General features: G+C 41.5%; 1 protein-coding gene across 2 annotated transcripts in view; it reads left to right on the forward strand.

Moving 5' to 3' along the window:
- The window catches only part of UNC13D (unc-13 homolog D), a 162,921-nt gene that overhangs the window by 132,841 nt on the left and 17,623 nt on the right, over positions 1 to 12,457 (forward strand). For both annotated transcript variants that reach the window (XM_082271700.1, XM_082271701.1), the window contains exon 28: positions 11,766 to 11,837. In XM_082271700.1, coding sequence (XP_082127826.1) covers positions 11,766 to 11,837 — 72 coding nt within the window. The remainder of the gene's footprint in view (positions 1 to 11,765; positions 11,838 to 12,457) is intronic.

A 12,457-nucleotide genomic window follows, 5' to 3' on the forward strand; every position in this document is an offset into this window, starting at 1 on the left:
GTAGTGACTGCATGCAAAGGATTGTGGGATATGGTACCAGTTTGGTACCTGTTGGAACCACAATCGAGTAGGTACTGTTTTTTCAGAGCCGTACCGTACCGTACCAATGTTGCAGTCCCGCAAAAAAAACGCAGATCGCCGCCATTACGCGTTAAAAAAAAAACAACAAAAATGACAAAAATCTTTCCCTTTGTTAGTAAACGCAATAACTTTTGTGCAAACCAATCAAAATACGCTTTTTGCGGTTTTTTTTTTTTTAACAAACAAATGGTAAAAAAAAAAATTGGCCTAAAATGTTAAAAAATTTAAATTTTTACATTTTTTGGGGGGGAATTACATATAAAAAAAATGTGAAAAATATTGTTATTTTTGCAAAATTTACGCTCTTTTTTTGTTTATAGCGCATGATCAAAAAATCGCACAGGTGATCAAATACCACCAAAAGAAAGCTCTGTTTGTGGGAAAAAAGGAGGCCCGATTCGTTTAGGTACAGCGTCGCACGACAGCGCAATTGTCCGTTAAAGTCACGCAGTGCCGAATCGCAAAATAGGCCCTGGTCAGGAAGGGGGTAAAATTTTCCGGGGCTTAAGTGGTAAATTGTGGTGGTCTGCTGGCTGTAGTAGTCCCACGGCCACGGACGTTGTGCTCTCCTATTTAAGCTGCATTCCCTTGTGCAGCATCAGGCCTGTATAAGGATCCTTTTCTGGTACAGCCCAACTTCTTGTTCTCTGGTGACGTCATTTCCAGGGCAATCCACGCTGGCCAGCTTGACACTCCCACTATCCCAGGGATTACTCATCTCCTTCCATCCACTGCCCAGTGTTCAGGAAGCCATTGGCGGAGCCTGCAGGACATACCCATACTCCAGGCTGAGTACTCTATTAAGAGCACCTTTTAATTCTACTTCTTGTAAGTGTTTGTCAAGGCCAGGGTGTAATATTCTCAATTGTTTTGCATCAATTGGCAGCACTGGGATACGTCATTAATACAATCACATTTCAATCCATCAGATTGTAATTACAAAATGGAAACAGAGATGCAATTAATTACTTACCATCATTTATGATAGTATCTTCAATACCAATCTAAATATACTTCCCCGTAAGTGGCAAATTGATTGAATGGCTTGTCAACTATAGATTGAGAAAAGATCAATCAGAAAATAATATGATTATTTATTGAAACATGTATGGCCACCATTCCATTGGTGTGATTTGGTAGGGAGTCATCATCATTTAGACCTCATACACACAGGACATTTTTGCAGCTGCTTTTGGGGGCGTTTTTTTTTTTTTTTTTACTGCCTATGAATTCTCCTCCATGTTAGCCTGTGTGTCCATGCACACAAAGCTTTTAGAGGCAAAAGCGTTTAGAGGCAGTAAAAAAAAGAACTGCCTGGGTGTCCTGGAGCAGAGGCTGCTTGGCTGTAAAAACGCAAAACGCCTAAAAACGTGGCTAAACGCAGCTAAAAGCTTGTTACAGCATTTCAGTGTGTTTGGCGTTCAAAGGCGTTTTCACATTACAAAATAGCAAGGGGAGTGTTTTTATGGTAAAACACGTAAAAACGATACGCCCAAAAACGTGCATAAAAGGTCATAAACGTTATTTAAAAAACGCGGCTAAAATTGCATTTTTAGCACCTCTTTTTTTCTGACAGCATCACTGGAGTTTTTAAAACTTTCTGTGTGCATGAAGCCTTACTTGCATTTAAGCCCTAACAATGAGCTCCTTTTATTTTATTCCTTTTGGTTTGTGTAATATTTGGAAGCATTTTTTTTATTATATCTGTTTGAAAGGGGAAAAAAATCTTTTTCTCTTGTCAAAAATTCTGAGCTGTCCTGTGCCCTCTGCACACTTCTTTGTTATCTCCAAGATCCCTCCATGTTCTTATTTTGGGACACAAGGTTGTAGAGATCTGAGATTGGGGGTGGTTGGTAGTTTACCAAAAGACAGTGGGCAGGGCTGACACCACTCATTCACCAATCTATATTCTATACAAGCTGAGCTCTGCTCATGGTTTTAATCCCAAAACAAGTAGCCATTTCTTTACTCTCCATTTCACGTGTTATAGGGTAGAAACAGTAAACATGGTAACAGACAGCATTTTTTTGGACTGACAATTTATTTTCCATATGCCTATTTTTATTTTTACTTTTTTGCTTAACAGTAGGATGGAGGAAATTCCACAGTACAATTGTCAGTGCTAAAAATGGAAACAGTACCTGGACACATAATGTTCCCTGAGGGTGATATTAATAAATATATCTTGTGAAAACAATAGCAGAATTTTCCAAAGCACATTCCCACAATGACCATACCACCTGTGATTTGTCACTTATACAGTGCCTTGAAAAAGTATTCATACCCCTTGGAATTTTCCACATTTTGTCATGTTACAACCAAATACATAAATGTAATTTATTGGAATTATATGTGATAGACCAACACAAAGTGGCTCATAATTATCAAGTTGAAGGAAAATGATAAATGGTTTTCAAATTTTTTTTATAAATAAATATGTGAAAAGTGTGGTGTGCATTTATATTCACCCCTCTTTACTCTGATACCCCTAACTAAAGTCTAGTGGAACCAATTTCAACTAATTAGTAAATAGAGTCCACCTGTGTGTAATTTTATCTCAGTATAAATACAGCTGTTCTGTGAAGCCCTCAGAGATTTGTTAGAGAACCTTAGTGGACAAACAGCATCATGAAGGCCAAGGAACACACCAGACAGGTCAGGGGTAAAGTTGTGGAGAAGTTTAAAGCAGGGTTAGGTTAAGAAAAAATATCCCAAGGTTTGAACATCTCATGGTGCACTGTTCATTCCAGCAGCCAAAAATTGAAAGATTTGGGCACAACTGCAAACCTACCAAAACATGGCCGTCCACCTAAACTGACCGGCCGGGCAAGGAGAGCATTCATCAGAGAAGCAGCAAAGAGGCCCATGGTAACTCTGGAGGAGCTGCAGAGATCCACAGCTCAGGTGGGAGAATCTGTCCACAGGACAACTATTAGTCGTGCACTCCACAAATATGTCCTTTATGGAAGAATGGCAAGTAATGGCGGTGATCTGCGATTTTTTTTTGCGGTACTGCGACATTGCGGCGGACAGATCTGACCCTTGACTGACATTTTTGACACTTTTGGGGTTACCAGTGACATTTCTACAGTAATCAGTGCTATACATATGCACTGTTACTGTAAAATTACACTGGCAGTGAAGGGGTTAACTTTTTTTGAGAGTGAGGGGCTATGTGTGTCCCTAACTGTGATTGGCTGTGGCTTGAGATGTATGAACAGTGATCAACGGTTCTACATAGTAGAACCGTATGATCAACGGTTCTACATAGTAGAACCATATGATCACCATTCATACACCGGGGAGAATGACAGGCGGCTTGTTTACATTACCTGCCTGCCTTTCTCCCTCTCCACCGACGATCGCGAGTGACCAGCGGACGATCGGGTCCGCCGGTCACATGTGCGGGGGGGGCGCTCGCTCCCTAGACCCTCACAGGCTAGTGACGTAGTACTACGTCGCTCTGCCTGTGAGGGGCTGACTGCCGCAGTAGATAGTCATGCGGCAGTCGGCAAGTGGTTAAATGGCCAGTTCTGTATTTTAATAAACAAAACCATAAATAACAAAGACATAAAACAGTCAAACCAATCCAGATCAAAGAATGGTTGCAGATCCTTGACAATACCGTCTCCCACAACTTTGGAGTCTGTGGTACCATTAAGTTAGGTTCTGTCCCCAGCCGCCAAAACACCTCCTCGAGGGCTATCCTAACAGACCAACCATAGGACTCCATACTTGAGATGGGTCCCACCATTTTATCATTTGACACCATGCTTTTGACCCTTGTCAAGGACCCCGACCGCCAACGTTCAACCTCCTTAGCAGAGCAACAGAAAACGGCATCACTAGGGCAGGCAGGAGGGATGTTTCTCCTATGATCTCAAGTCTGCAAGTGAAGCCCCTTCACTCCTCCCCTCCAACTACTCTTTCTCCTGCTCCTCCCCATCACCTTGTCTGCTCTGCCAATAAGGTAAGGTCCTGACCTCTCATATCTCAACAACTAATTCAACCACCTACTGCCTGGTTTGCCTTCCACCCTGTCATGTATGCCCTATGCTTATCATTTCCTTCAATCCCTGGGCATGTCTGGAGAGCTGGACAGAGTTGATGGGAAGATGGATGGAGCCAAATACAGGGCAGTCTTAGAAGAAAACCTGTTGTAGTCTGCAAAAGACTTGAGAATGGGATGGAGGTTCACCTTCCAGCAGAACAACAACCCTAAATATACAGCCAGAGCTACAATGGAATAGTCAAAGCATATTCATGTGTTAGAATGGCCCTGTTAAAGTCCAGACCTAAACCCAATTGAGAATCTGTGGCAAGACTTGAAAATTGCTGTTCACAGACGCTCTCCATCCAATCTGACAGAGCTTGAGATGCTTTGCAAAGAAGAATGGGCAAAAATGTCACTCTCTGGATGTGCAAAGCTGGTAGAGACATCCCCAAAAGATTTGCAGCTGTAATTGTAGCGAAAGTATTGATTCAGGGGGGCTGAATAGAAATGCACGCCACACTTTCACATATATATTTGTAAAAAATGTTGAAAACTATTTCTCATTTTCTTTCCACTTCACCATTATGTGCCACTTTGTGTTAGTTTATCACATAAAATTACAATAAAATACATTTACGTTTTATGTTGTAACATGACAAAATGTGGATAATTTCAAGGGGTGTAAATACTTTTTCAAGGCACTGAAAATGTTACATGGTGGCCTGCAACTAGCTTTTTTAACAAAATGCAGCTTGATAGTAATTTTACAGTAATTTCTGGATTAGTAGATTTACTTTAAAGCTGACCTTTTACCATTGACTGCAGTTTTGGCCATTCCCTCCCTCCTCTCTATTGCACATATTATACAAATTCATGTTTTGTAACCCAAGTATACTTTAATTTTGCCCCTCTACTAGCCCACTTCTTTATGTCTTGCCTAGGCAAGAGTGACCTACCTTCATCCACCCTCAGCCTCCTGGGATATTCACATCACAGATCCCTTGAGGCTGCAGCTTAGTAAAGCTGTCCATACTCTAGTAGATTTTCTAATGAACATTTCTTTGAAAATAATCATCAGTAAATTAAATGACTTCATGAATGTATTTGAAAAATGCTTGATTTTAATTATAGCCACTTGCGGACCAGGCTTTTTCTGGCATTTTTTTTATTTACTCGTTTAAATCAGTATTTTTTGCTTGAAAATTACTTATAACCCCCAAACATTATACATTTTTTTTCTAGCAGTGACCCTAGGGAATAACATGGCAATTGTTGCAATTTTTTATGTCACACTGTATTTGCGCAGCGGTTCTGGAAAAAATATACTTTAATAAATAAAACAAAAACCCAATAGTTACCCCAATACTTTAGTAAAATATAAAATATGAGATTACGCCAAGTAAATAGATAACTAGCATGTTATGCTTTAAAATTGCGCATGCTCGTGGAATGGGGACAAACAACGATATAGGTGACGCTTTAAACGCCTTTACAGATTACCTTTTTAGTTACAGAATTATTGCTCTAGCTCGAACGTTCATGGTGATATCTCATATGTGTGGCTCGAATACCCTTTATATATACGTGCGTGACTTACGAATGCATTTGCTTTTGCGTGGGGGCACGGAGGGATGGGGCGCTTTACGTTTTTTTATATTATTATTTATGTTTACACTGTCCCTTGTAATTTTTTTTTTTCACTTTTATTACTATTACAATGAATACAAACATCCCTTGTAAAAAAAAATAAGGATGACCGGTCCTCTTTATGGAGAGATCTGGGGTCAAACATACCCAAATCTCTTCTTTACCTTTTAAAAAGGAAAAGATGAAGAAAAAAAGTTTTTTGATCTTTCGCTTTCATTTTTTTTCTTCTTCCAGCCTGGACTGGAAGTGACGTCATGATGTCGCTCTGTTCCTCCAAGGCCATAGAGTCGATCAAGGATTGTTAACTCTTTGATCACCTAGAGGAGCAGCCAGCTGCACCATCAGATTGTTTCTCGGGGGAACCGGCAGAAACAGTATGCCCGAGAAACACCGGGCGAGCTGTGGGGTAGAGGGGGGGAGTGGAGAGCCCCCTCCCGCTATTTTGGAAACCAGGCCAGCAGCTCATGAGCCGCTCAGACTGGTTTCATGAGAAAGCCGGCTGGCTGCTGAATAAAACGGTACCAGGGTTATGGCTAATATCTTTAGCCATAATCCGGATAAACCACTTGCAGACCGCAACTTTTATATACATATTGCGGTCGGCAAGTGGTTAACATTTGATTTCTTGTGAATGGACCTTTCGAAACGCAAACCACATTTACTGTCAAAATGCGTTTTAGAAATATTTTCCATCCTGCTCCTTTGAATTTTCTCATCCATGGAGTAGAAAACGAATGTCGATTTGACTCCACAAACAATTCGAAAATCAAAGGAAATTTCTTAAAATAAAAGTTTTGCGAATAAAATTCTACTAGTGCATGGTCAGCTTACACGCTGAAGTATTGCATGGGTTTGCATCTGTATAGAGACAAGGCAGGTGCAAAATCACACCTCTCATTTCTCACATTTACACAACAGTGGGAGGGATCCCAATACTACTTTGGCCCCCATCCAGTCCTAATGAACACCTAAATTGCAAACGGCACATCCTTTCCTGCTTCATGCTGTAAACCCCTTCTTCCTCTAATATTAGTGTCATGTACTATACTCATTGCATATTTTGTTCTAACTTTTTTGAGTATGTACTTTACAAATATAGCTTTAGGCTCGAGCATTTTGTGTTTTTGATGCATTTTTCACTCTTTTTTTTTATGCTTTTTTTTTTAGTCCAATTTGTTGTTTGATCATGTTTTTATAGTTGGTAAGGTCTAATAAAGACCCTAGTCCATCTAATTCAACCTGTGTAGGTTTATGTGGGGGTGGATTAAAAAACGCAAAACGTCACTTGTGGCAAATTTGTGGTAAAAAAAATGCACTACAATGCTTTTCTGCAGCTCCTCCATTGAAGTCTATTGAACCAAAAATGCAACGTTTTGCTTTTCAATAAGACCCTGAGCCTTTACAAAAATTCAGAGGCTAAAAAGAGCATAGATGTGAATGTGTCCCATAGGAAACCATGTTAAATGGACTGCAGTGTGTTTCACGACGTCACAAGGGGCAGGTTCTCGGGGTGACATCACCGGTTGACCATGCCCCATGGCTATATAAGAAATGTCAGACAGCGAGAGCCAACACAACGGAGACAGCCAGCTTCGGAGGAAGAACGTTTTTTTATTTTTAGTGAGTCGTCGGCTGCAGAGGCAGAAGACATCACCGAAGGGTGAAGACAGCAAAGGGAGAAGAAACCACCAGTGAGAGAAGACCGGAGGAAGAAGACAGGTTGGAGCTACAACGGGGGGCATTGTTCAGTTTTAATCACTTGCTGACCAGCCGCCTTAGTTATACTGCAGCAGGTCGGCTCTGTTACGCGAATCAACATGCCTGTACGTCACTTAGTGTAGCAGATAGTGGAGGCGCACCCACGCAGCCAGAGGTACACACACACGCGCCAATTGGCTAGAGGGGGAGCCAATTAGCGGGTCCGGCAGATGCGATGTCCGCCGGGCACCTGCAATCGCTACCCATGAAGACAGAAGGGCAGTCTGCCTATGTAAAAATGGGGTGTTCCTCCTATTTAGAAACCCAGATCTCTGTGTTCATCCAGTGATTACAACCCCCACACAGTTGTAAAGCATCCCCTAGGCACACATTTAACCCTTTAAACTCCCCTGGTGTTAACCCCTTCCCTGCCAGTGTCATTAGTACAGTAACTGTAGTAATGTCACTGGTGCCCCCAAAAGTGTCAGGTGTCTGACCTGTCCGCCGCAATGTCGCAGTCACGCTAAAAATCGCGGTGATCGCCACCATTACTAGTAAAAAATAAATAAATAAACATGACATAAATCTTTCCCCTAGCTTGTAGATGCGGTGACTTTTTGTGCAAACTAATCAACAACATACACTTATTGGAATTTTTTTTACCAAAAATAGGTAGCAAAATACATATTGGTCTAAATTGATTAAAACATTTGATTTTTAAATCTTTTTTATTGGGAATGTTTTATAGCAAAAAGTAAAAAATATATATATATATTTTTTTCAGAATTGTCGCTCTTTTTTTGTTTTTAGCACAAAAAATAAAAACCGCAGAGGTGATCAAATACACCCAAAAGAAAGCTCTATTTGTGGGATAAAATACATCCATTTTATTTGGGTACAGCATCGCACGACTGTGAAATTGTCAGTTAAAGTATCGCAGTGCCAAATCACAAAAAATAGCCTGGTCATTAAGAGGGTAAACCCTTCCAGTCCTTAAATGGTTAATAAAGGACTTGTAAAAACCGTCTCTTGTTTTTTGTAACGCTACACTTTTTTTTGGGGGGGGCAGCTGGGATCCAGGGGCCCCCTTTCTTAATGGGGCCTTCCAGATTCTGATAAACCCCCTGCCTGTAGACCCCCACAATCACCGCCCAGGGTTACCAGAAAGAGGCCCTTATCCCCATTATGTGCTTTGGGGTGCCCTAAAGCACCCCCCTATGTTGAGGGCATGAGGCCTGGAATGATTCGGGGGGAGGGGGGGGCGCTCGCTCATCCCCTCCATTTCCTGACCTGCCAGGCTGCATGCTCGGATAAGGGAATGGTATGAATTTTGTGGGGGGGGGACCCCAAGCCATTTTTTTTGTTATTGGGGGGTGGGGGGGTGTCCCTTTAAATCCATACCAGACCCCGCGTCGTTTTTTTTTCACAATTTTTTTGCCAGCAATTCTTTTTTTACATTCATCGGTTGTTTAGGACTCGGTGGCAACCAGTTATATACAATGTCTTTAAAGGAAAACAAAACACAACGCAAAACGCATCAAAAAACACATAAAAAACACAACACTTGCATTTCTGGTGTGATTTATATTGAAGCCTATTATGCGCAAAACACGGGAAAAAAGTCCCCGACCTTTTCCAAAAATGCACTGGCTGCAAAACGCATAGATGTGAACATGTATCATAGGAAACCATGTTGATTGGACTGTAGTACGTTTCTGCAAACTACAAAACACACTAAAAAAACGCATAGGTGTGTACATCAAGATTACGAGTTCATGTGCGTGCACCCCAGTATCAGGAGCCAGGAGACTCCTATAATTGAACGTACAGCTCTTGGCTATGATTTAAAGATCAGTATGCAAAACAATTCATATATTTTAGATTGTAAGCTCTAAGGAGCAGGACCCTCTGATTCTTTCTGTATTGAATTGTATTGTAACTGTACTGTTTTCCCTAACATTGTAAAGCACTGTGCAAACTGTTGGCGATATATAAATCCTGTATAATATAAATAGATATTATAATAACATGCAAAAAGCAGAAAAGCTACTAAAGAGTCTGTAAACCATGGGTGTCCAACCTTTTGGCTTCTCTGGGCCACATTGAGTGTAGAGAAATTTTCTCGGGCCGCATCTAAAATATATACTATAGTTAAGGTATATAAGTAATAAAATGCCGCCGTGCCCTTCCCACGCCGCCGCACCCCCCGCACTAATTTAACACAACTAAAGGATGATCAAATGAAATGGAATCATTATACAGAGGTTTACTTCTTTTGAGAGATATTAAAGAAACACTCTAACAAAACCCTCAGTGATTTGAAGTGGTCATGGTGGTAAGAGTCAGAAACACTGCACATGCTTTCCTCCCCCCCCCCCCCCCCCATGGCAGCCTCTGCCTACCGTTAGTTGGAAGCCGCTGTGCCCATGCCCCCAACCTGACTTCCTTCCTCCCCATCAAAAAAAAAATTGGCAGTGGGCAGTGGGCCGCATTGCCTGGGGTTCTGGGCCGCATGTGGCCCCCGGGCCGCAGGTTGGACATGCCTGCTGTAAACCATTAAAGAATATGTTACCCCAACATTTCATATTCCTGACACGTGCCTACTGTATCATGTACTTGTATGAGGAAGTCTCCTGTTCTCTTTGTATTTCTTCCATTGTGTGAAATACCTGGTGTTCCTGCCAGCCCCTCTGTTTCCTATGTCAAACTGACCACGCTAGGCATGAGGGCACATTTATCTCAGTGTGGTCAGTTTTCTGGCTGTGCAGGGAGTTCAGCCTGCCTGTTCTTCATTGATCAGACTGGTGCTGACACCCCCCGCCCACAGTCTTTCACTGAGAAGATCAGTGTACAGCTGTTTCTCCAACCCCTAGCTCTCTAAGCCATATGCAGCTGAGAATTGAGATTATGTGATCTTTTAAAAAAACAGGTGAAAAAATTGATTTATAATGTATTTTTTCTATCTAATGTATATACACAAATGTTTTGCCTTTCACTTCTATTTTAAACTGAATGAATGGGTTTACAAGGTGAGAGTTCTCATATACTTCTACTTAAGGTGTAAGTAAGGCCAAAACTTTTTTTTTTTTTTTATGTTTTCAATAGAGTAAAGCAGGGGTCAGTTATTCAGGGACTACAATTCCCATCGTGCCTAGTCATGTCTGTGAATGTCAGAGTTTTACGTCTCATGGGACGTGTAGTTCCGCAACAGCTGGAGGGCCGGAGTTTGGAGATCCCTGGAGTAAAAGATAGTTACAACTCCTCTCAGGTTTTTTGTTTGAGGTTTTTGGATAGATCCCTTAAAGTGGAGCTCCACCTTAAAGGGAAGCTCCACTTGTTTGCTTCCTCCCCCCCCCCCCCAGTGCCACATTTGGCAGGTACCTGTTTTTGACAGGTACCCGTTCCCATTTCCAGGCGATCTCGCTGCAGCCCCCTCTTCCTTCCCTCACTGCTGGGCCATTAACAAAGTGCAACAAGCTTCGCGCATGCGCAGTAGGGGACCCGCTGTGAAGCCGCAAGGCTTCACTGCCGGTTTCCCTTACAAGGAATGGCGGCGGCAGCAGCCGAGAGCTGATTGAAAAATCGGCTGGGGTGCTAACATCGCAGGATCCATGGACAGGAAAGTGTCCTAATATTAAAAGTCAGCAGCTACAGTATTTGTAGCTGTTGACTTTAATTTTTTGGGGGGAAGAGGGGGCTGGAGCTCCTCTTTAACTTCCTATCGCAAAGACACAACAGGAAATAAGAATATGCTCCCCGTTGGAAGATTTCTCATCACCAGTTCTTGTGACAGCTCCAAAATTTTCAGTTTTACCATCACTGTCTCTACCAATAGGTAGGTCTATTGGTTACCAGTGGGGATAAGCTTGAATTGATTCCTGGGTTCAAACTGAGCCCATGTTGGGCAGAACCCAGAGGGCAGTTGTCAGTGCTGGACCAATGGGCTGTGGGATTCCAAGGATACTTGTCACATTATTGACCTAATATGGTGCATCCTTGACCATTTTTGTATGGTGAAGCTGGAGGGTGGGGAAGCTCAATGGCCTGGCACCGACAGCTGCCCTCTGGTTTCGATTGAATCTGGATTTAGACCAAACCCAAGCCCATTCCAGGTCACCAGGAGAAACACAGAGGAAGAATTTCCTCATCAACAAAACATCAACTTCTCTACTATATCTAAAACTAAAAAGTTTTGGCTTTACATACACTTTAAGCCATTGGCTAAAACAACAGACTTGTTTCCAAACAGCTTATCATCAGTTATATTGTGTGATCCATAAACTATGAAAGAGTTTCTACTCTGTATATTCATGAAGGTTGATGTACTATGGTTTGTATTTTTCAGAATTTAGAATCCTGTTTCCATGCCGGAGGTTGTGGAGTATCCCTGGAGATTCTCCACACTGCTACTTTCATTGTAAGTAGAGAAAAGTCACTTTTCTACCTAGCTGATATATTAGGCGTGTTAGTATAAGAAATACACCAAATCAACTACTCTGATAACATCCCATTATATACTAAATAGGTAAAGCTGGCCATACATCAATAGATTTTGGAACAAACATTTATATGAATATTCATAGAAACATTCGTACAAAAATTCTCAGTGCATTCGATGACTTGAAGAAAGACGTTCAAATGTACTTCAAAAGTTAACTTGATATTTTGGAATGAATGTAATTTTCTAAACAAAAAACACATTCACTGTTAGAAATATGTTTTGTTCGAGAAAAATGTTCCATTGTGCTCATTGGAATTTTCTCAGCACTATTATTATTAATATTATTATTATTATTATCAGGGCTTTTTTTCTCAGAGAATAAGTGCAGGTACTCCCTACTTGTCTCCACCCATACCCACCTTCTAGTCCCTTGGTTCCAACCCCAACCAACCTCCCAGTACCACTCCTTTTAGAGACCCAGGTATTGTTTTGTGGTGTTAAAGGAGTTGTAAAGTCAGAAGTTTTTTTATCTTAACGCATTCTTTGCATTAACCTCCCTAGCGGTATTCCTGAGTGTGGCTCGGGGTTAACTTTCA

The sequence above is a fragment of the Pelophylax lessonae genome (genome assembly GCF_965119305.1).
Source record: "Pelophylax lessonae genome assembly, chromosome: 11".
Taxonomy (NCBI): domain Eukaryota; kingdom Metazoa; phylum Chordata; class Amphibia; order Anura; family Ranidae; genus Pelophylax; species Pelophylax lessonae.